We start from the raw sequence: 25,068 nt of genomic DNA, 5'->3' as shown, positions 1-25,068 counted from the left end.
CAACAGAGTGCGGCTGCCGAAGAAAGAAAAGCCGTTTCAGAGCTGTGGGGTGGCGTGGGGGCGTGTGTAGCAGGGTGAGGGAGTCATTCCTCTCCTCCTCCATCCAAGGATGCATCCAGCACATCTTTTTTTTTTTTTTTTAATTGATTTCTCTCGAGTGGGAGGCAAAACCCTTCAGATGAGAAAGAAGAAAGAGGGCGGAAAAAAAAAACGCAAGCCAGGCAGGAGGCTTTGGGGGGAGAGAACCATCATCGCCTTGCTTCGGATTGGAACTGTGGGGCAGAGAGAAAGACTCGGGCGTCCACAGCCAGTTTGGCTGCAGAGATGCTGCCGTTCCGCCCAGAAGGCCGGCGTCGTCGTCCCCTCCCCCGCCCACGGGGGCTGCGCCCCCCGGGGGAGGGCAGCCATCCCCGGACGCCCCCCTTTTCTAACCTCCTCAGGTGCGGAGGGCCGAGGGTCGGAGAGAAGAGAGCTCCTTCTCCTTCGACGTGTCAGACTCGGCCACTTGGCTCGGCCCCTTCCCTCCGGCCTCTGCCCTCCCGCGCGGCCACCCGAGGCGGGACAGCCGCCTCCCGGGGACCACGTCTCAGCCCGCTCCCTCGGGTTGTGTGCACCCCGAGGAAGCCCAGACGTGAGAGTCGGCTTGGCCCCGGGAAGGCGGCAGGGCCCGAGCGCCCCCCACCCCTCACGCCCTCCCCAGCCCCTCACCCGGTCCCCGCAGCCTCCTCAGGCTTTGTGAGGGGGCGGGCGTCTGCCCGGCGCCCCTCACGCGCGAGCCCGGGGGCAGTCAGGGCCGGAGCCGGGACCCGCACCCCCGGCCGGGCTCCGCCCCCCGCGCCCCGGGCGCGCGCCCCGGCACCTGGCCGCCCCTCCCCCGGCTCCGCGCGGCGCTCTCTCACACCCGCCCCCCGCCCGGCGCCCGCGGCTCCGCGCCCACCCTCGCCGCTTCCTGCCCGGCCCCGCCCCGTCCGGGAGGCGGGGCCCCGGGCGAGCGCGGCGGCGTGGCCAATGGGCGCCCGGCTTACTCTGGCCTCTCCCCCGCGCGGCCGCCAATCGCGGCGGGCGGTGGTGGTAATATTGTGGAGTGGAGTTTGGATGCCGCGGCGGCCGCGGGCTGGAGCGGCGGGGCCGCGGGGGCCGCTCGGCTGTGTCGGGGAAAGGGGGCGTGAGGCGGCGGCGGCTGAGGAGGCGGCGGACGGGGTAGAGGAAGAAAGGAAGCAAGAGGGCGGGGAGTCCTCGCGGAGGAGGCGGGACCCTCCGGTTCCTCACCTCGCGGCGGCGGCGGCGGCGGCGGCGGCTGGAGGCGGGGAGGCGGGGAGGCGGCGCCGCCCCCCTACCCGCGGACTCCTCAGCGCACGGCCGCCGACCTGCCGGCTCCGGGCGCTGGAGAGGCTCCTGAGGCGGCAGCGCCGGCCGGGCGGCGGCGACCGCCATGGCGTTCCTCAAACTCCGCGACCAGGTAGGCGAGGGGCGGCGGGCTCCGGGCGTGTGAGGGAAAGGCTGCGGGGCGGGGGCGCCGGCGGGGCGGGCCGCGGGGCGCCCGCTGGGCTGGGCGGCGCGAGGCCGGCGGGGGCGCCCCGGGGGTCGCGGGGTCCGCCTGTCAGAGCCGCCCGGCCCGGGGGAGCCCACGTGCCGCCGCCTCCGGCCGCCGCCGCCGCCTGAGGGGCGGGTCCGCGCTCGCGCCGGGCGCCCGCGTCCGGGTCCGCGCCTTCGCTCCTCCAGGTGAGTGAGGCCCGGGCCTAACAGGTGGCTTCCCGCCGCCCGGGCCGGGCGCCGCCCGCGGCCGGGACCGCGGGTCACGACCTTGTCCGCCTGTTGGCGTCGCCGGGTAAGTTGGAGGCCGCCTCTCCGGGTCAAAGGAGGTTGGGTTTTTTTTTTCGCTCAAGGACTAAGTTATTCACCGTGCAAGTTCCCAGACTCGTTTTCTTCTGACGTTTTGTGCACCATTTTGGTTACTTTTCTTGACTCAGGAAGAGCGGGTTCACGAACACCTGAAGTGCGGGAAAGAATCGTGACCCTCTTTGATGGAGGAGATACTTTTGTGTCTAGGGACGAAATCGCCACTATATCGGAATGATTTGTCTACCTTAAAACATTGAATGATGGGTAGCAAGACTAGGCAATGCAAACATTTGAAATCTCCTCTAAAGGAAAAAGGAAATGAACGTGTGAAATACACCGAGTCGCAGTAGGCTTATTCTTCCTGAGAATTTGTTTTTTTGCCATTTGTTTTTCTGAACAGAAGGTATTGAGCACATTTAAAGGGAAGGTAGTTGGATGCATTGGGAAACTGTTTCAGAAGTGAAATCCCCTTTTGAAAAACGGTGGGGGAAATCTTGAGATGTATTTTTCAGTATTGTCTCTTAGCAAATACTGTACCTTAAAGTTTGAATCTAAGTAGTGTCATGTCGTTAGTGCCTTTTCTGTGGAGGCCGATGGCTGAACTTGTGTATGTATCATTTGATATCAGGAAGGTTTTAGTTGGTGTTAAGGTCATCAAGACTTGATACTTTGAAAAACTATAGCATTTAGTCAAGTTTATACATTGTATTTCAAATCGTTGAACAGCATTGTCCAACATGAAAGCCAGTAGCCACATGTGGCAACTTAACTTTAATTTTAAATAAACTAAATTCAGTTCTTCATTCCTGCTAGCCACATTTCAACTGTCCCATACCCTGTGCGACTCTTGACTGTGGTATTGCACAGGACAGATGATATCAAAAAGTTCTATGGGGCAGCACTATTAAAGAATAACAGGTAAAGCATAAACCAATTCACGCTAATTACTGTACAGTTCATTCACGTTGTGCTTTTAATGGTGTGAAACTCTGATCTAGGTACTCCACTAATCTTTACTGATCCAGTGGCGCGTTGTGTTTCCATAACTTATAGTTGAGGTAACAGTTTTTGTTTTTAGTCCTACACTTTTGAAGAAAGTTATTTGGATCATTGTGTGCATTAGAAACTTGGTTAACTTTTAGTAAAGAGAGCATCTCATTTTACAGAAACAGGGTTGTAGTTTCAGTTGCACATAAAACCTAGTGGCACCTTTGTGTATTTAGGAACTGCAGTGATGAAGCAATTGTGATGCTACTCCAGTTTTAGATATAATGTCCAGGGTAAGGATGATAAAGATTTTGCATTTGAATAGAGCCTGGTATTGGGGAAGATTGAAGGCGGAAGGAGAAGAGGATAACAGAAGATGAGATGGTTGGATGGCATCACTGACTCAATGGACATGAGTTTGAGTAAGCTCCGGGAGTTGGTGATGGAGAGAGGCCTGGCGTGCTGCAGTCCATGGGGTCGCAAAGACTTGGATATGACTGAGTGACTGAACTGAACTAAGGATGATATGTAAAATGTCACTTGTAAACTTGAAGATATTTGGGCGAGTTAATGAAGTGGCATGGCTCAGATGGGGGAAAGAGTGTTAGGGTTTACTTCTAAACTACTAGCAGTTGGCTCATTTGGTCTGTCTTTTGGAAGACTTCTAAAAGTGAGTTTGTTTTTGCCTGGTTAAAAGGGAATAGCCACTTTTAGAAGTCATCTTATATGTTGATATTTTATTAGCTATTGAAAGTAATGGTAAAAATGAAATGGAATGCAAATATATTTAAAAAAAATAATTTTATTCATTTTTGGCAGTGCTGGGTGTCTTCGTTGCTGCACGGGCTTTAAGTGAGCGGGTGCGTGCTTAGTCCTGTCCAACTCTTTGCAGCCCCCATGTACTGTAGCCCACCAGGTTCCTCTGTCCATGGAATTTTTCAGGCAGGAATACCTGAGTGAGTTGCCATTTCCTTCTCCGGAGGATCTTTCCCACCCAGGAGTGGAACTTCATCTCTTGAGTCCCCTGCATTGGCTTGCAAATTCTTGACCACTGCGCCCCGATAGAGAGTGCACAGGCTTTTCATTGCAGTGGTTTCTCTTGCTGTGGATCACAGACTCTAGAGCACAGGCTTCAGTGACTGCAACTCCCAAACTCTAGAGTACAGGCTCAATAATTGTGGCCCACGGGCCTAGTTGATCCTAGGCATTTTGGATCTTCCCGGATCAGAGATTGAATGCCTGTCTCCTGCTTTGGCAGGTAAATTCTTTACAACTGAGCCCCCAGGGAAGCCTGCAAATACCATTTTAACCTTTTCCGTCTACGAACAGGCCATTCAGCTAGATGAATTATTTTACTTGGAGGAAAGGAGGAGATCTATTTAAATACACAGAATTGTAAAGCTGGAAGGTGCTTGACAGCATTTTACTCAGTCCTCATTTTCACTTGAGCTTTTCTCTGTTATTTCCATATTTACACTGTATTTTGCTTTTTTCCATTGTTACAGTCTGTTACAGAGAAACTAAACATAGGTAGGGGTTGTTTTTCTTTGTGCACATAAGTGTCAGGGGGGTTATAGTTGGTTTAAACATAGAATCAGTGAGTAAACACAGTAGTTTGTTTTCCTATCCAATCAGTGAATGAGACAGCTCTCCCTCATTTTGTGCCAATCCCAATATGGGGGTAAAGAGTTATTACTGTACTATTTTTTATTTGTAGGTGAAAATAACTGTAAATGAAATAAAAGGAATGTCTGCTGTTTGTAGTAGTGGAAACATGAATTTTTCCCTAGACTTTTTTCCCCACTTTGATGTGTTTATACAGTATGAATCTGTAACAATTGCAGGGTTTTATTCAACAGGTGTCACTGTCAGGTTTTTTTCTCCTTGCATGGTTGCATTTAAAATTTATTTATTTTCCAACTTTTCAGTTCAGTTCAGTTGCTCAGTCGTGTCCGACTCTTTGCAACCCGATGAACCGCAGTATACCAGGCCTCCCTGTCCATCACCAACTCCCGGAGTCCACCCAAACCCATGTCCATTGAGTCGGTGATGCCATCCAACCATCTCATCCTTTGTTGTCCCCTTTTCCTCCTGCCCTCAATCCCTCCCAGCATCAGGGTCTTTCCAAATGAATCAGCTCTTCGCATCAGGTGGCCAAAGTACTGGAGTTTCAGCTTCAGCATCAGTCCTTCCAATGAACACCCTGGACTGATCTCCTTTAGGATGGACTGGTTGGATCTCCTTGCAGCCCAAGGGACTCTCAAGAGTCTCCTCCAACACCAACACCACAGTTCAAAAGCATCAATTCTTTGGCGCTCAGCTTTCTTTATAGTCCAACTCTCACGTCCATACATGACCACTGGAAAAACTATAGCTTTGACTAGATGGACCTTTGTTGGCAAAGTAATACCTCTGTTTTTGAATATGCTGTCTAGACTGGTCATAACTTTCCTTTCAAGGAGTAAGCGTCTTTTAGTTTCATGGCTGCAGTCATCACTGCAGTGATTTGGGAGCCGAAGAAAATAAAGTCTCTCATTGTTTGCATTGTTTCCCCATCTATTTCCCATGAAGTGATGGGACTGGATGCCATCATCTTCGTTTTCTGAATATTGAGTTTTAAGCCAGGTTTTTCACTCTCCTTTCACTTTCATCAAGAGGGTCTTTAGTTCCTCTGTGCTTTCTGCCATAAGGGTGGTGTCATTGCCATATCTGAGGTTATTGATATTTCTCCCAGCAGCTTGTTTGCAAGCTGTGCTTGCAGCTATTGATTGCAGCTTGTGCTTCATCCAGCCCAGCATATCGCATGATGTACTCTGCATATAAGTTAAATAAGCAGAGTGACAATATACAGCCTTGACAGCCTCCTTTCCCACATTGGAACCATTCCATTGTTCCATGTCCAGTTCTAACTGTTGCTTCCTGACCTGCATACAGGTCTCAAGAGACAGGTCAGGTGGTGTGCTATTCCCATCTCTTTAAGAATTTTCCACAGTTTGTTGTGATCCATACAGTCAAAGGCTTTGGCATAGTCAATAAAGCAGAAATAGATGTTTTTCTGGAACATGTTTCTCTTGCTTTTTCGATGATCTAACAGATGATCTCTGTTTCCTCTGCCTTTTCCAAAACCAGCTTGAACATCTGGAAGTTCACGGTTCACATACTATTCATGGTTCATGTATTGCTGAACCCTGGCTTGGAGAATTTTGAGTATTACTTTATTAGTGTGTGAGATGAGAGCAATTGTGCGCTTGTTTGAGCATTCTTTGGCATTGCAATGAAAACTGACCTTTTCCAGTCCTGTGGCCACTGCTGAGTTTTCCAAATTTACTGACTTATTGAGTGCAGCACTTTCACAGCATCATCTTTTAGAATTTGAAACAGCTCAACTGGAATTCCATCACCTCCACTAACTTTGTTCCTAATGATGCTTCCTAAGGCCCACTTGACTTCACATTCCAGGAGGTCTGGCTCCAGGTGAGTGAGTAGTCACACCATCGTGATTATCTGAGTCGTGAAGATCTTTTTTGTACATTTTCCAACCTTGTGGAGGTATTATTCATGCATAACATATGTGAGTTTGAAATGGACGACACTGCTCTGATACATGAATGTGTTGTGAAATGGGTTACTGCAGTAAGTTAGTCAACACTTCCATGTTGTTGTTCAGTTACTAAGTTGTGTCTCACTCTTTGCAACCCCATGGACTGCAGTATGACAGGCTCCTTTGTCCTTCATTATCTTCCAGAGCTTGTTCAGATTTACGTCTGCTGAGTCGGTGATGTTATCTAACCATCTCATCCTCTGCCACCGACTTCTCTTTTTGCCTTCAATCTTTCCCAGCATCAGGGTCTTTTCCAGTGAGTCAGCTCTTTGCATCTGGTGGCCAAAGTATCGAAGCTTTACCTTTAGCATTAATCCTTTCAATGAATATTCAGGGTTGATTTCCTTTAGGACTGACTGGTTGTATCTCCTTGCAGTCCAAGGGACTCTCAAGAGTCTTTTTCAGCACCATAATTAGAAAGCATTAATTCTTCAACACGCAGCTTTCTTTATAGTCCAACTCTCACATCCATACGTGACTACTGGAAAAACCATACCTTTGTCTATCTGGACCTTTGTCGGCAAAGTGATGTCTCTGCTTTTTAATACGCTAAGTTTGTCATGGTTTTCCTCCCAAGGAGCAAGCATCTTTTAATTTCATGGCTACAGTCACATCTGTCCCTTCATGTAATTAATTATCATTTTGTGTGTAAATGATATATAAGATCTATGTCTTGTAACAACTTTCAGTATTTGAGGTCTGTGTCTTATAGCAGCTTTCAATTATGTATATACAATAGAGCATTGTAAATTATACTCACTGCGCTATTCACTAGACCTCCAGAACTTTCTCATCTTATAGCTGGACATTTGTACCCTTAGACCAATTACAGGGTTATATTTTATCAGCAGTGATTCATAGTATACGTTAATAAGAAAGGTAGATGGTCTTTGTTTGGATAAAGGATAAAAACTCACAAACAGGGAGCTGAATGGCAGCTGATACTTGGCTTCAGTATCTAGGAGACAATTGGGAATGATGGAGATCATGGCAGATAACAGGTATGTTAGCTGCTAATCAGCTCCAGTCCGTTGTCGCTGGGAAGGTGTGCCTAGTATTCTGAGAACTCCAGTTTTTTTTTATAGGAAGCCAGAGATACAGATTCTTAGGAAAAATTTCTATTTATAAATGTTGGCAAGTTGGTAGTTATCATTGAGGAAATCTTAAAGCTGTGGTTTTAAAAGGGGGTTAGTAGGAAATGCAGAGTTCCAAAGAATAGCAAGGAGAGATAAGAATGCCTTCTCTGTGATCAGTGCAAAGAAATAGAGGAAAACAATAGAATGGGAAAGACTAGAGATCTCTTCAAGAAAATTAGAGACACCAAGGGAACATTTCATGCAAAGATGAGCACAATAAAGGACAGAAAAGGTATGGATCTAAAAGAAGCAGACGATATTAAGAAAAGGTGGCAAGAAAATGCAGAAGAACTATACAAAAAAGATCTTGTCCCAGATAAGCACAATGGTATGATCACTCACCTAGAGCCAGACATCCTGCAATTCAAAATTAAGTGGGCCTTAGGAAGCATCACTACAAACAAAGTTAGTGGAGGTGAGGAATTCCAACTGAGCTATTTCAAGTCCTAAAAGATGATGCTGTGAAAGTGCTGCACTCAATATGCCAGCAAATTTGGAAAACTCAGCAGTGGCCACAGGATTGGAAAAGGTCAATTTTCATTCCAATCCCAAAGAAAGGCAATGCCAAAGAATGTTCAAACTACTGCACAATTGTATACATTTCACATGCTAACAAAGTAATGCTCAAAGTTCTCCAAGCTAAGCTTCAACAGTATGTGAACCCAGAACTTGCAGATGTTCAAGCTATTCAAAGGCAGATAAACCAGAGATAAGATTGCCAACATTGGTCAGATCATCGAAAAAGCAAGAGAGTTCCAGAAAAACATCTCCTTTATTGAGTACACCAAAGCCTTTAACTGTGTGGATCACAACAGACTGTGGAAAATTCTTAAAGAGATGGGAATACCACACAACCTGACCTGCCTCCTGAGCCATCTATGCAGGTCAGGAAGCAACAGTTAGAACTGGACATGGAACAATGGAATGGTTCCAGTGTGGGAAAGGAGGCTGTCAAGGCTGTATATTGTCACTCTGCTTATTTAACTTATATGCAGAGTACATCATGCGATATGCTGGGCTGGATGAAGCACAAGCTGCGAAAAAGATTGCCGGGAAAAGTATCAATGACCTCAGATATGGCGATGACACCACCCTTATGGCAGAAAGCACAGAGGAACTAAAGACCCTCTTGATGAAAGTGAAAGGAGAGTGAAAAACCTGGCTTAAAACTCAATATTCAGAAAATGAAGATGATGGCATCCAGTCCCATCGCTTCATGGGAAATAGATGGGGAAACAATGGAAACAATGAGAGAATTTATTTTCTTCGGCTCCCAAATCACTGCAGTGATGACTGCAGCCATGAAACTAAAAGATGATTGCTCCTTGGAAGAAAAGCTATGACCGATCTAGACAGCATATTCAAAAGCAGAGACATTACTTTGCAACAGAGGTTTGTCCAGTCAAAGCTATAGTTTTTCCAGTAGTCATGTATGGATGTGGGAGTTGGACCATAAAGAAAACTGAGCACTGAAGAAGTGCTGTTTTTGAACTGTGGTGTTGGAGAAGACTCTTGAGAGTCCCTGGACTGCAAGATCAAACCTGTCAATCCTAAAGGAAATCAGTCCTGAATACTAATTGGAAGGACTGATGCTGAAGTTTCAGTACTTTGGCCACCTGATGCAAAGAGCCAACTCATTTGAAAAGACGCTGATGCTGGGAAAGATTGAAAGCAGGAGGAGAAGGGGATGACAGAGGATGAGATGGTTAGATGGCATCACCAACTGATGGACGTGCATTTCAGCAAGCTCCTAGAGTTGGTGAAGCACAAGGAAGCCTGGTGTGCTGCAGTCCATGGGGTCGCAAAGAGTCGGACATGACTCAGTGATGAAGTGAACTAAGAGGACCAGTTTACAACCTCTAGTGTAGATCAGCTTGAAGAATCAAACGATTATACGATAAGATTCGTATTAAGAAACAATTTTCCTTCAGATAAAATAGCCAAAGTGGTTATAAAAATAAAAAAATTGAGATATAATTTGCATGCCGTGAAATTCACCCTTTCAAAGTGTTCAGTAGTTTTTATTATATTCACAGAATTGTACAGCCATTACCTAATTCTAGAACATTTCATTACTCTAAAAATCCATTAGCAGTCACGTTTTGTTTTCCCCACCTCCACCAGTAGCCTCTTGATGAAGGTGAAAGAGGAGAGTAAAAAAGCTGGCTTAAAGCTCAACATTCAGAAAACTAAGATCATGGCATCTGGTCCCATCACTTCATGGCAAATAGATGGGGCAACAGCGGAAACAGTGGCTATTTTTTTGGGCTCCAAAATCAGTGCAGATGATGATTGCAGCCATGAAATTAAAAGATGCTTACTCCTTGGAAGGAAAGTCATGACCAACCTAGATAGCATGTTCAAAAGCAGAGACATTACTTTGCCAACAAAGGTCCATCTAGTCAAGGCTATGGTTTTTCCAATAGTCATGTATGGATGACTGAGCTGAGCACCGAAGAATTGATGCTTTTGAACTGTGGTGTTGGAGAAGACTCTTGAGAGTCCCTTGGACTGCAAGGAGATCCAACCAGTTCATCCTAAAGGAGATCAGTCCTAGGTGTTCATTGGAAGGACTGATGCTGAAGCTGAAACTCCAATACTTTGGCCACTTGACTCGAAGAGCTGACTCATTTGAAAAGCCCCTGATGCTGGGAAAGATTGAAGGCAGGAGGAGAAGGGGATGACAGAGGATGAGATGGTTGGATGGCATCACCGACTCAATGGACATGAGTTTGGGTAAACTCCGGGCATTGGTGATGGACAGGGAGGCCTGGCGTGCTGTGGTTCATGGGTTCACAAAGAGTTGGACACAACTGAGCGACTGAACTGAGCTGAACTTGATATATTGAAAAGTCTCTTTTTTGGAGCAGAGTTGACATATCAATGAGTACATGTTGGATGGATTTAAATCACTATTTTGGATACTTAGTAACTTCTTACTTGTTAAGTATTTCAGTTATCTTGTCAAGGGTAAAACATTATTTGACTTTTCAGTAGGAAAAAAAAATGGTTCTGAAAAACCTTGTAATTGGGGATGCAGGATGTGTGATGTGCTCAAAAGACACTGGTGCTCAGATGTTCAGGTGTTCCGTATCTAGTGTCTCCTTACTTTGTGTTGGATACTGTGGGGGACACAGAGGTGCAGTCGCTGCCGTCTCTGCACTGAAGAGTCTTACTGGCTAGAAACTGAGTGAAAGTATTAGTCACTCATTCATGTCCAATTCTTTGTGACCCCATGGACTATGCATGGAATTCTTCAGGCAAGAATACTGGAGTGGTTGCCATTTCCTTTTCCGGGAATCATCCTGACCCAGGGGTTGAACCTGCGTCTCCTTCATTGCAGGCATTTTTTTTTTTTTTTTTTTACCTTTTGAGCCACTAGCTGAAGACACACATAAATCAATGCACAGAGTTGGAGACGCTTCACGTGAAAAGCTTTAGAGAGGCTGAAGGAAAACATGGGGCATATTCTCTGAAAATGTAACTAACATAGTTTAAAAATAAGTTTTTTAAGTCTAAATGTTTCTTAATTTTTTTTTTAATACCTTGTATGATACAGTGTGGAACATGCAGTGCTTTGTAAGAGTTGCAGATAACATGATTCCAAATTCAGAAAGAATCAGATGATTTGATTTTAGGAAGACGGAAACCCTCATGGCTAGGGAGGTGTTTGAGGTTCACAGAAAGACTTTGTCGAAAGCAGACATCGGTGCAGGAAAGCAACAAGGGAAATCCCTGAAGGCAAGCCAGAAATAAAGGATGGTGTTTGGCTTAGACAGTAAAGAATCCGCCTGCAATGTCAGAGACCTGGGTTCGATCCCTGGATTGGGAAGATCCCCAGGAGGAGGGCATGGCAACCCACTCCAGTATTCTTGTCTGGAGAATCTCATGGACAGAGGAGCCTGGTGAGCTACAGTCCATGGGTTTGCAAAGAGTCAGACATAACTGAGGATACACACACACAGTGAGGAGGTAGACCTGATTGGTGGTTGTAGTTGGAAAGGACTGGAGATAGATTAGTTGAATTAACAGTGACTACATTATGAAGTACTCAGAGTACAAGGTTAAGAAGTTTTGACTGATGGGAAGTCTGATGTAGGCTCTGTGAAGGGCTTCAGAGGGACTGTGTATATGTGTACTTTTTTCAAGACAGTTCATAGTTTCATTAGGTCCTTTGAGAGGTACATGAAACCCTAAAGTTAAATAACTGCTAAATTACAGGTTTTAGAAGGGTAGATTATAAAAGACAAATGGGGACACCCAAGATTCGTTAGGTGGCTACTGCTGTAATTCAGAACATATGTAAAACCTTTTCATTTAGTGTAAACTGCATATATTAATTACTAAGCTGAAGTTCGAATAGAAATGAGTACATCTTTAAATGATCCTTGTATATATAATGATGACTTATTTATGAATAGAATTGTGTCTTACAGTCATAGACCAGTTGGTAACTTTGTGTGTGCATAGCCCCACTGTGCTGTGCTTTAGTTGTTCAGTGGTGTCCGACTCTTTGCGACCCTGAGAGAGCCTGCCAGGTTCCTCAGTCCATGGGGATTCTCCAGGCGAGAAGACTGGAGTGGGTTGCCATGCCCTTCTCCAGGGGAACCTCCCAACCCAGGGATGGAAGCCAAATCTCCCGCATTGCACTGTCAGAACCATCAGGGAAGCCCAGTAGTCCCACCAGGGTCAATTATACATGAATGCAAGTGAACACTGATTGTGGTAGTGGGGGGAAAAAGGAGCAGATAATCCAAGTAGTTAGGTTTGGGGTGTGTCAGGTTTCTCAGCATTTTATTTCCTTTTTGTCTCTCTAGCCTAATATAAAATTCAGTGAATGCACCCTCCCTGGGCTAGAATAAGATGCACCTGAAAATGTTCTGTGCCTGGACAAAACAGGGTTAAGCCTTTTTGTTTTGGATAATGTCTCCTATGGACAAGTCACATCAAACTAATCATTGAGTAATACTTCTAATTTAAAGTAAAAGCTAATGAAATCTTCAGTTACTTAAACCAATCATGGTTTTTTTTTTTTTTTAGTGTGTTACAGTATATGGTACACAGTGATTACAGTTCTCAAGTACTTTAGGTTTGATTCCCACTCATATCCATAAACCCAGTTCTTAGCTATACTATTAATTGATTCATCCATCCACTCTCCTTGTGTGATGCTGATTTTAAGAAAAATTGCCAGGATTCTTTAAAGCAAAGTCTAGATGGAGTTACTGCTCCCACAACTAAAGTTCACTTTCACCTAGTAAATTTAAGTTCAAGTTCTTAATTGGTGGTGGTTTCATCATTTGTTTGTTGTAAAGTTAAAGGTCTGTCTTTTCTACTGTTAAGGATTTAAGGCCACAGATACTATTGAAACATGCAGCACAGAACAGTTAAAATATTTTGAAAGGGAAATCGGGAAGCAGTTGTTTCTAACACAAAGGCTTGTTCTAAAAGCCTAGAATGAAAGTAATTACTGTCGAGCATGATATTTTTTATATCCTGTTACCTAAAAAGTACTCAAAAGTCTCCATAAACTTTGTCATATAGATTAATCTGGAGAGGCAACCTTTTCTCTTGCTTCAATTTCTGGATTAAAAGTTTGATAGCTTTTTCTTTTTTAAAAAAATAAATGTTTATTGTGGTAACATTGGTTTATCACATTCTATAAGTTTCATGTGTACAACATTGCATTTCTATCTCTGTATATACTACAGCATGTTTACCACTTCTGTCTCCTATCCCCACCCCTTCCCCTCTGCTAATCATTACTTTGTTCTCTGTTTGTTTTTGTTTGGTTTATTCATTTATTTTGGTTTTTATTTTTTATATTCCATCCATGAGTGAAGGCATACAGTATTTGTCTTTCTCTGTCTGAATTACTTTGCATAATGCCCTCAAAGTTCACCGATGTTTTCACAAGGGCAGAGTTTCACCTTTTTTTTTTTAATGGGTAAGTCAGTCAGTCAGTTCAGTCACTCAGTCGTGGCTGACTCTTTGTGACCCCATGGACTGCAGCACACCAGGCTTCTATCCCCAACATCCGAAGCTTCTTGCTCAAACTCACGTCCCCTGTCCTCTGTCATCCCCTTCTCCTCCTGCCTTCAGTCTTTCCCAGCATCAGGGTTTTTCTCCATTGAGTCAGTTCTTCTCGTCAGGTGGCCAAAGTATTGGAGTTTCAGCTTCGGCATCAGTCCTTCATGAATATTCAGAACTGATTTCCTTTAGGATGGACTGGTTGGATCTCCTTGCAGTCCAAGGGACTCTCAAGAGTCTTCTCCAACACTACAGTTCAAAAGCATCAATTCTTCAGTGCTCAGCTTTCTTTATGGTTCAACTGTCACATCCATACACGACTACTGGAAAAAACATAGTTTTGATTAGACGGACCTTTGTTGGCAAAGTAATGTTTCTGCTTTTTAATATGCTGTCTATGTTGGTCATAACTTTCCTTCCAAGGAGTAAGCGTCTTTTAATTTCATGGCTGCAGTCACCATCTGCAGTGATTTTGGAGCCCTCCAAAAATAAAGTCTTTCACTGTTTCCATTGTTTCCCCATCTATTTGTCATGAAGTGATGGGACTGGATGCCATGATCTTAGTTTCCTGATTGTTGAGTTTCAAGCCAACTTTTTTCACTCTCGTCTTTCACTTTAATCAGAAGCGTCTTTAGTTCCTCTTTGCTTTTTGCCATAAGGGTGGTGTCATTTGCATATCTGAGATTACTGAAATTTCTCCCAGCAATCTTGATTCCAGCTTGTGCTTCATCCAGCCCAGCATTTTGCATGAGATAGTCTGCATATAAGTTAAATAGTAATGTATAAGTAGTATCCATTATATACCTCATCTTTATCCTTTCACCTATTCATGGACATTTACATTGCTTCCATATCTTGGCTATTGTAAATAATGCTGTGATGAACATAGGTGTGCATGTATCTTTTCTAATTAGTGTTTTGTATTCTTTGGATAAATACCCAGAAGGGGGATAGCTAGATTATATGGTAGTTCTGTTTTTAATTTTTTGAGGAATTTCCATATTGTTTTCCACGCTGGCTGCACCAATTGACATTACCACCAACAGTGTATGAGGGTTCCCTTTCTCCGCGTTATTGCCAACACTTGTTTTTTCTTGGTTTCTTGACAATAGCCATTCTTAACAGGTGTAAGGTGATACCTTATTTTAAAATTTTTTCTAATTTAAAAATCACTAGTAACTAGTGATGTTGAGCATCTTTCATGTGCTTGTTTGGCCATCTGCATGTTTTTTGGAAAAATGTCAATTCAGTTTCTCTGCCCATTTTTTAATGAGGTGTTTTTTTGTTGTTGAATTACAGCTTTTCCTTTTTGAAACACCTTTACTGATAAGATTCACAAACCAATTTAAATTATACAGTTCAGTGGTTTTTAGTATATTCACAGAGCTGTGTATCTTCACAAGTTTAGAACATTATATCTTGCCTGAAAGATGCCTCTAACTCCTAAATCTGTTATTCCTCCAAGCTCCTGTCATCACCAACCTCGACAACTACTAATCTACTTTTTGTCTCTAAAATTTGCCTTAGTGTGTTTTCTGAGCTCATTCATGTTGTGAAAGTGAAGTTGCTCAGCCATGTCCTATTCTTTGTGATCCCATGGGTAGCCCACCAGGCTCCTCCATCCATGGGGTTTTCCAGGCAAGAATACTGGAGTGGGTTGCCATTTCCTTCTCCAGGGGATCTTCCCGACCCAGGGTATCCCGCATTGCAGGCAGATGCTTTACCCTCTGAGCCACCAGCGAAGGCATTCATGTTGTAGCTTGTATCAATATTTTTATTGCTGAGTAATAATGATTTCATTGTATCGTATGCCACATTTTCACTTTTTGGCTAAGTATGAATAATGCTGCTGTGAACATTTGTGGTGAACATCAGTTTTTATTTCTCTTGGATGTATACTTAGGAGTGTAACTAGCTAGGTCATATTGTTACTCTGTATTTAGCCTCTTAAGAAACTTCCAGTCCAGTTTCCAGAGTAGCTGTGTCACTTTGCATTCCCACCAGCAGTGTATGAGGGTTCTGGTTTCCCCACATCCTCAGAAACACTTACTGTCTGTCATCCTGTGTGTGTGAAATGGCATCACTTTTGGTTCTGATCTGCATTTCCCTGATGGTTAATGATGCTGAGCATCTTTTCATCAGATCCTTGTCCCTTTTTTAATTGGGCTATTTGTCTTTTTACTAGTGAGTTGTAAGTGTTCTTTATACTACAAGTCCGTTAACAGAAATATGATTTGCAAAAAGTTTCTCCTAATCTGTAGGTCGTCTCTCTATCCCTTGGTAATATTCTTTGAGGCATAAAAGCTTTTAATTATGAAGTCCAATTTATCCTTGATTCCTAGGGTTTTGACTCAAGGGCCTAGGCGAATAGGGCATGAGGAAGAGGAGCTGGTTTGAGGGCAGATGAATTCAGTTCTGGATGTACTGCTTTCCTAGTGGGACATTTAATGCAGAAGTGTTGTTAGATAGGCAGAGGCTGGGCTCAGAGAAAAGTGTTTTCTGTGGTAGTGAAGTGAATGAGAAGAGTCCCTGGCCGAGGAGAGTGTGAGTGGGGTATGGAAGGCGTGGAGGCAGGGAAGCCAGAGAAGCGTCCCCAGCGCGGGGCAGAGGGCCACGGGAAGGCCGCTCCAGGAGGGGAGAGAGAAGGTCCCGGTGGCTCCTCAGGCCCAGAGACTCAGTTCTCTCCTCATCTTTTAGGGCTTTTTATCCACACATTGTTTAAAACTTTTCCATGGCTTTTCCATGGAAGTTTCTGTTTGCCTCAAGTTCTTCTTCCTAAGTCAGCCATTCCTAACGCGGACACAAACTAGAATCGCTCAGCCGTCTGAAGTACAGGCTTTGGGGATCCCATTAGATCTGAGTGAGGATCAGCTGGTGCGGTGCCCCCGCCTCTGTACTTTAAAACCTCTTAGGTGAAGACTGGCTTGCTCTTCACCAGTATTGTTTCTTTTCCTCTTGGATCCCAGCTAACTTATAATGACCAGCCCCTCTTGCACTTGATTGAGAACTAGCTGTAGAAAATTAAGCTACTAAAAAATACGTAATTGAGTGTTTCTTCAACTCTGGCAAACACAAGCCTCCTTTGAACAGCCCTCTGTTTTCTTCACGTGCTGACTGGGTGTTGGCTGCCAGAGCAACTTTGGAAAAGAGGGTTCCCAGAGAGCTGGATATTTGTCATCTGGGTCATCTCCAGCTTTTTCACGCCCCAAGCTGATCATTAACGTGTCTTTTTGGATTTCATACAGGCTAAGTCCTAAGTTGCTTCAGTCATGTCTGACTCTTTGCAACCCTGTTGACTGTAGCCCAGCAGACTTCTCTGTCCATGGGATTCTCCAGGCTAGAATACTGGAGTGGGCTGCCATTTCCTCCCCCAGGGGCTCTTTTCCCTCCCAGGGATCGAAACCATGTCTCTTAGGTCTCCTGCATTGGCAGGTGGGTTCTTTACCTATTAGAGGGAACCTAATAGGAGTATTTCCCAATGTAGAAACTAGTTAAGAGTTCTAAATTAAATACTGTATAGGTGTACTATAGAAATGTTCTGGAAGATTGTGTATATGGTTAATCTACTTATTGAACATTGCCACCTGGTAAACCCTAAAGACATGAAATAAAAATTAACTATTACGTTAGGCCATCTGGATCAGATGGTAAAGAAACCATCTGCAGTGTGGGAGACCTGGGTTCAGTCCTTGGGTTGGGAAGATCCCCTGGAGGAGGGCATGGCAGCCCACTCCAGTACTCTTGCCTGGAGAATCCCCATGGACAGAGGTGCCTGGTGGGCTGCAGTCCATGGGGTTTCAGAGAGTCGGACGCAACTGAACGTAAGCACATGTGTTATGCCACAGTCGGGGGGTTTATTTATTAAAACACACACTATAACTTTAATTGATATAACTCCTTAGATTATTATCCAAATTATAATTTAGAAGCAGTTGCCCTTGGTTTGTATTATTTGTATTTTTAAAATCATGTGTTTGGTAGGTTGGGCTTTCCTGGTGGCTCAGTGGTAAAGAATCCTCCTGCCAATGCAGGAGATGCGGGTTCTTTCCCTGGGTCAGGGAGATCGTCTGGAGAAAGAAATGGCAGCCCACTCCAGTATTCTTGCCTGGGAAATTCCATGGACAGAGGAGCCTGGCAGGCTGCAGTCCGTGGGGTCGCAAAAGAATCAGATACGACTTAGCGACTAAAATAACAAACAGCAACAATAATTTGATAGGTTAGTCTTCAGTTGTTGACTTCCAGACCATATATATATGTGTGTGTGTGTGTGTGTGCTGTTTTCCTTGGAATTATTTTCGTGGAAATCGTTATAATTAACATCCTGGTTATATAATTAGATAACAAACATTTGTATGCCTGCTACCTGCTGGCCCTTGAAAATGAAGCTATATCTATGTGTAAAACAGGGGCTCTGTTTTCTAGTATGGGATAATCTGTAATTAGATAAGAACAGTTATGCTACTTGTGCTTTGAAAGGGGCAAATGGCTAATGGCTAATTGAACCCAGTCGTGGAGTTAGGGGTCCTTAAAGTGTATTTTAAAGAGATTTTATTTACCCATGTTCCTCTTGTAATATTTTTTTCTCTCATTCTTGGTGGACAAGAGCCATATATAGCCTGAGTAAAATATCCTTTTCAGTTCAGTCGCTCAGTCATGTCCGACTCTTTGCAACCACATGAACCGCAGCACTCCAGGCCTCCCTGTCTATCACCACTCCCAGAGTCCACCCAAACCCATGTCCATTGAGTCGGTGATGCCATCCAGCCATCTCATCCTTTGTCGTCCCCTTCTCCTCCTGCCCTCAATCTTCCCAGCATCAAGGTCTTTTCAAATGACTCAGCTCTTTGCATCAGGTGGCCAAAGTACTGGAGTTTCAGCTTCAACATCAGTCCTTCCAGTGAACACCCAGGACTGATCTCCTTTAGGATGGACTCGTTGGACCTCCTTGCAGTCCAAGGGGCTCTCAAGAGTCTTCTCCAACACCACAGTTCAAAAGCATCAATTCTTTGGCGCTCAGCTTTCTTCATAGTCCAACTCTCACACCCATACATTACCACTGAAAAAACCATAGCCTTGACTAGACGGACCTTTGTTGGCAGTGTCTCTGCTTTTTAATATGCTGTCTAGGTTGGTCATAACTTTCCTTCCAAGGAGTAAGCATCTTTTAATTTCATGGCTGCAGTCACCATCTGCAGTGATTTTTGGAGCCCAGAAAAATAAAGTCAGCCACTGTTTCCACTGTTTCCCCATCTATTTGCCATGAAGTGATGGGACTGGATGCCATGATCTTCGTTTTCTGAATGTTGAGCTTTAAGCCAACTTTTTCACTCTCCTCTTTCACTTTCATCAAGAGGCTCTTTAGTTCTTCATTTCTGCCGTAATTGTGGTGTCATCTGCATATCTGAAGTTACTGATATTTTTCCTGGCCATCTTGATTCCAGCTTGTGCTTCCTCCAGCCCAGCATTTCTCATGATGTACTCTGCATGTAAGTTAAATAAGCAGGGTGACAGTATACAGCCTTGACATACCCCTTTTCCTATTTGGAACCAGTCTGTTGTTCCATGTCCAGTTCTAACTGTTGCTTCCTGACCTGCATACAGGTTTCTCAAGAGGCAGGTCAGGTGGTCTTTTATCCTTTTAATATCCTTTAATATTCTTTTAGAGGAGCCAAAACTACAAATATATTTTTGGCGATTTGGTGTTATATGGGGCTGTTTCATTTGAATATGTTTTTCGTTGCCTCCAAAATAGGATCAAATATTTTATTTAGGAGAACTGCAAATCTTAGTGTTGATGCAGATTAAATCGTGAAACTTTCCCTGCGGTCAACTAAAGGGTTTTTTTTTTGTTTGTTTGTTTTTTAAGAAATAGCTTATTGATTGCATTTCCTCTTTTCCGTTTGAGGAAACTCAGATTAAGAAGGATGAAAGTCAGAAAGGACCTACTTCGCTATCTTTAGTATTATGTTTTTATTAGTGTAAATTAATTAGGGTAAAATCAGATAATTCAAACAGCTTTTGAAGATTTTATATATGTGTTCGGTGTGTATGTACGTAGATGGTAAACAAGAGCTTCTCTATTGGGTAGTTCTCTAAGTGGTGGCGGTTTCCCCCATTTTCGGAAGCTTCTGTGCTAGGCAATGTGTAGTTCCAGAGTGTCAGACTGGGTCATGCCAGGAGTGAGGACTTTGAACAGCAAGGGAAGGGACAGTCACATCCTGGAGAAATGGAGTTAGTTGGACTTCAAAGTTAGCAATAGCTGGCTTTAAAGGGATGGAAGAGCAAACTGCTGCATGAAGGGTGGGCAGTGGAGTTGAAGCCAGCTGAACAAATTGGAATAGCAACTGTAGAATTACTCATGTAGGGCCAGTAAGTAGCCTAATCCAAGGTATGGGCAGGTTAAGTTAAAAACCAGCGTGTCTGTTGGTTAAATGATTCGAACAGAGATGCCTGGAATCCAGAGACCTCAGTCAGGGAGACTGGGGGACTGCAGCCTGCAGACATTCTTAGCTGATATTGTCGCGGGTCAGAGAGGGAACCTAATAGAAGTATTTCCTAACTCAGAAACTGGTTAAGAGTTCTAAATGAAACACTGTATAGGTGTACTATAGAAATGCTCTGGAAATTTGTGTATATGGTTAAACCACTTATTTAACAGTGAGTGACCTTGCTATTTTAAAGAAACTTATTTTAAATAGTCCCTTAATGAAACAAATTGTCCTTCACTTTATCTTTTATCATAAAGCTTGATTTCTGTATATCATCTTCACTTAAATGTAGATGTACTGACTGGATTGCTTAACTGTTAGAGATGATCAGTAGTATCTGGACTGTTTTGTGTGTCCTGGTGCATCACTGGTTTAGAACCTCCTGTGTTTTGGCTGTTGAATTATTGCTTTTGAGATGCTGCTTAGTTAACTTCGGTCTGTTTTCTTTGCTTACTAGTGGTGTTCCACCGACCAAGATTCCAGGTTCTATTTATAAAGTCAGAAGAACTCCCTACCCTTCGCCTAGTTTCCTCAGCACCTAGAAGCCACACTTTTGAGCTTGGGATTCCTTTTCTCTGACTTTAATGTCTTTCATCATCGGTTATCCTGTTTCTTCACCCACACCTGTGCTCTGCTCTGTTAGAACCTACTTCACCTAGTTGGCTAGGTTCAGTTTGGCCATAAACAGACCTCTGGAGAAACTTAACCTGCTGCCTCTAGCAGTCCTGGCTAGGGTAGTGTTTTCTGAATCACAGGACAGCTTTTCCTATGGCCTCTTTAGGGGTCTCCCAGCTCTTCCATTGCACCCTTTTGTATTAGTCATACCTACTCAGCTTTCGTCTCTGTTTTTCCACCTGAGTCTCCTTTATCGAGTCCTTTGGCACCTCTTGGGCCTCAACTCCTACCTTGCATCTCGGTCTCATCCCTTTCATCTTGGTCTGCCTCCTGCAATCTGTCTGTCAGGCTGTGCCCCCTTCTCAGCAGGCCTTGTCTCTCAGTGGGCACTGTATGTGCCATTCCTCCCCTGGGTGCCATTATGTCAGTCTTAAGTTCTCACCTGCCACGTTTTCTACTCCTGTCTGTAGCCCCGATTTTACCCTCTCAGGTTACAGTGTCATTCTTTTCTGTGGCTTTCTCAGGCAAGAGGAGCAAATGACTTAAAATTTAAGTAAATAATAATAGATGTCATTCATGGATATGGAAAACAAGTATGATAGTCTTAATTGAGGAGAAGGCAATGGCACCCCACTTCAGTACTCTTGCCTGGAAAATCCCATGGACGGAGGAGCCTGGTGGGCTGCTGTCCATGGGGTCGCTAGGAGTTGGACACAACTGAGCCACTTCACTTTTACTTTTCATTTTCATGCATTGGAGAAGGAAATGGCAACCCACTCCGGTGTTCTTGCCTGGAGAAGCCCAGGGACAGGGAGCCTGGTGGGCTGCCGCCTATGGGGTCACACAGAGTCGGACACTGCTGAAGTGACTTAGCAGCAGCAGCAGCAGTCTTAATTGAATGTCTGGAATGCTGGAACATATACTTTTAATTGTAGCTCATTAATTTATCTGCTCTGTGACTTTGGGCAAGTTATTTCACTCAAGTTTGTGTTTACTCACCTAGAAGTGCAAGGTAGTTGTGTTTTGCTCCCAGAATTGTTGAATTAAATGAGAGTGTGTAAAACCCCTGGCATATAGTTGGTACTTGATAAATGGCAACTGCTACTGTATTAAAAGACTTGGGTTTGGAACTTAGCTCTGCCGCTCTCTGACTGTATGATCTTGGGCCAACAAACTAAATCTAAGCTGGAGTTTGTTTTTAAAATCTTTTTGAGATATAATTCAGAAAATCTACCTATTAAATAATTTATAATTCAGTGTGTTTTGTTTGTTTTTTAGTAAATTCACAGGGTTTTGCAACTATCAGCCACAGTCTAATTTTGGAACATTTTTATTACCCCGGAAAGAAACCTTGTGCCAGTGAGCAGTTCCTTTTGTTTCTCCTAACCTCCTCTCCTTTCTCTTAGCCTTTGCCTTGTGTGTGCGTGCTCAGTCATGTCTGAGTCTTTGTGACCCCCTTGGACTTATTAGCCCACCAGGCTCTTCTGTCCATGGAATTTTTCAGGCAAGAATACTGTAGTGGATTGCCATTTCCTTCTCCAGGGGATCTTTCTGACCCAGGGATCAGACTCCCGTCTCTGTCTCCTGCATTGACAGGTAGTACTTCAGCCCTGAGCCATGTGGGAAGCCCGCTCAGCCTTAGGCACTCACTATCATTTGCAAGTATGCGGCTTCCTTGGTGACTCAGTGGTAAAGAACCTGCCTGCCAGTACAAGAGATGTGGGTTCAACCCCTGAATCAGGAAGATCCCCTGGAGAGGGAAATGGCAACCCATTCCAGTATCCTTGCCTGGGAAATCCCATGGACAGAGGAGCCTGGTGGGCTACAGTCTATAGAGGGTCGCAGAAGAGTTGGACATGACCTGATGACTAAACAAAGAACAACAAAAACAAGGTATATCTTGGAGATATTGCAGGTTTGACTCCAGACCACCGCAGTAAAGCTAGTATTTCAGTAAAACAAGTCACTCACTCAAATGGTTGGTTTCCCAGTGCATGTATGAAAGTGAAAGTGAAGTCGCTCAGTCGTGTCTGACTCTTTGCAACCCCATGGACTGTAGCCTACCAGGCTCCTCCGTCCATGGGATTTTCCAGGCAAGAGTACTGGAGTGGGTTGCTGTTTTCTTCTCCAGGAGATCTTCCCAACCCAGGGATTGAACCCAGGTCTCCTGCATTGCAGACAGACGCTTTACCATCTGAGCCACCAGGGATGTTTATGCCGTGCTGCAGTGTATTAAGTGTGCAACAGCATTATGCCTGAAAAAAATGATATACATACCTTAATTTAAAAATACTTCATTGCTAAAAAATGTGAAGCATCATTTTACAGTGTAGGTTGCCGCAAACCTTCAGTTTGTGTGGATGTGTGTTTTAATTTCTCTTGGGAAGATTCATATGAGTCAAGTTGCTGAATTGCACAATTGTTGTTTGGTTGCCAAGTGGTGTCTGCCTCGTTACAACCCCTGGACTGCAGTACACCAGTCTCCCCTGTCCTTGACTATCTCCCTGAATTTGCTCAGATTCACGTCTGCTGAGTCGGTGATGCCATCCAACCATCTTATTCTCTGCCTCCCTCTTCTCCTTTTGCCTTCAGCCTTTCCCAGCATTATCAGTCCTTCCAATCAATTCAGGGTTGATTTCCTTTAGGATTGGCTGGTTTTATTTCTTTGCTATCCAAGGGACTCTCAAGAGTCTACTCCAGATCACAATTTGAAAGCATCAATTCTTCAGCACTCAGCCTTCTTTATAGTCCAGTTCTCACATCCATACATGACTACTGGAAAATCCATAGCTATGACTATCGGAGCTTTGTCAGCAAAGTGATGTCTCTGCTTTTTAATACACTGTATTTATGATAATGTTATGTTTAATGTTTTAAGAACAGCCAGACACATATAATCCCTTTTGTGTGTTGCTGGGTTTAGCTTGCTCATATTTTCTCTCTCTTTCTTGTGATATCTTTTTCTTTGGTATAAGGGTGATGCTGGCCTCATAGAATGAACTGTGAAGTGTTCTCTGCTCTCTTCTAGAAGAGTTTGTGAAGGTTTAAGTGCTTGGTAGAATTCACCAGTAAAGCTATACTGGCCAGACCTTCTCTTTGTGGTAGTCTTTTAAGTTACTAATTCTGTTTCTTCACTTAGGTCTGATTAGACTTTCTGTTTCCTCTTGAGTCAGTTCTGTTGGTTTGTGTCTTTCAGGTAATTTTTTTTCATTTTATCTGTAATGTCTAATTTGTTGGCTTAACATTGTAAAAATATTCCCTCATAATCCTTTTAATTTCTCTTAAGTCAGTGATATACACCTTTCATTCCTGGTTTGGTAATTTGTCTTCATTATTTTTTCTTGGTCAGTTTAGCTAAAGATTTATTTTTCTTTTCAGAGAACAAACTTTTGATTTTATTGATTTTTTTCTATTTTTTCTCTTTTCCATGATACTGATTTTCCTTCTAACATTTATAATTTCTTTTCTTCTGCTTGCTCTGGGTTTAGTTGGTTTCCATCTTAAGCAATCAGAAAAAGAATACTTTTTTCCTTTTCTCATATTGGTGTGTACAGCTGTAAAGTTCCCTTTAAATACTTCTGTTTATTGTCCTATATGTTTTGATTTTGTTTCCAGTTAGTTCAAAATACATTCTGACTAAATTCCCTCATGATTTTGTGTTTGACCCAAGTGTTCTTTAGAAGTGTCTTGTTTAGTATCCAAACATTTGTGGATTTCCCCAATTTTTTGTTTGTTTTCTAATTTAATTGCATTGTGATTGGGGAATATTATTTATATTTTTTGTCTTATTTCAGTTCTTCTAAATTTGAAACTTGTTTTATTGTCTGGTCTTCCCCGGTGGCTTAGACAGTGAAGAATCTGCCTGCAGTGCAGGAGACCTGGGTTCCATCCCTGGGACTGAAAGATCCCCTGGAGAAGAAAATGGCAGCTCACTCCAGTACTCTTGCCTGGGAAATTCCCACGGACAGAGGAGCCTGAGGCTGCAGTCCCTGGGGTGGCAGAGTCAGACTCAGCTGAGTACCTAACACTTTCACTTTCTTGTCTGTCATGCAGTCTGTCCTGGAGATTTGGGAGATTATTCCACGGATGCTTCAGAAGAGTGTGAATTCTGTTGCTGGGTGGAGTCTTGAATATGTGTCACCTAGATCACATTAGTTAGCAGTGTTGTTCGGGTTATTCTTACTGATTTCCTGTTCACTTGTTCTATACGTTTAAGAGGGTAGGGTATTGAAGTCAGTTGCTGTTACTGATTGCCTATTTTTCCCTTCATTTCTGTCATTTTCTTGCCTCCCCTATTTTGGGCCTGCTTTTTAGGTGCATATGCTTATATTCATTAATATCTTCTATTGAATTGGTACTTTTAATATTA

General features: G+C 43.7%; 1 protein-coding gene across 1 annotated transcript in view; it reads left to right on the top strand.

Annotated features, from left to right (window-relative positions):
• The first annotated feature begins 1,386 nt into the window (after positions 1–1,386).
• ANKRD28 (ankyrin repeat domain 28) overlaps positions 1,387–25,068 on the top strand; it is a 208,775-nt gene continuing 185,093 nt past the window's right edge. The window contains exon 1 of the mRNA XM_052638319.1: positions 1,387–1,459. Coding sequence (XP_052494279.1) covers positions 1,433–1,459 — 27 coding nt within the window. The 5' untranslated portion in view covers positions 1,387–1,432. The remainder of the gene's footprint in view (positions 1,460–25,068) is intronic.

This window comes from Budorcas taxicolor, chromosome 1, assembly GCF_023091745.1.
Source record: "Budorcas taxicolor isolate Tak-1 chromosome 1, Takin1.1, whole genome shotgun sequence".
NCBI lineage: Eukaryota > Metazoa > Chordata > Mammalia > Artiodactyla > Bovidae > Budorcas > Budorcas taxicolor.
The sequence above is the reverse complement of the archived record's forward strand: the minus strand, read 5'-3'. Positions and strand labels throughout refer to the sequence as shown.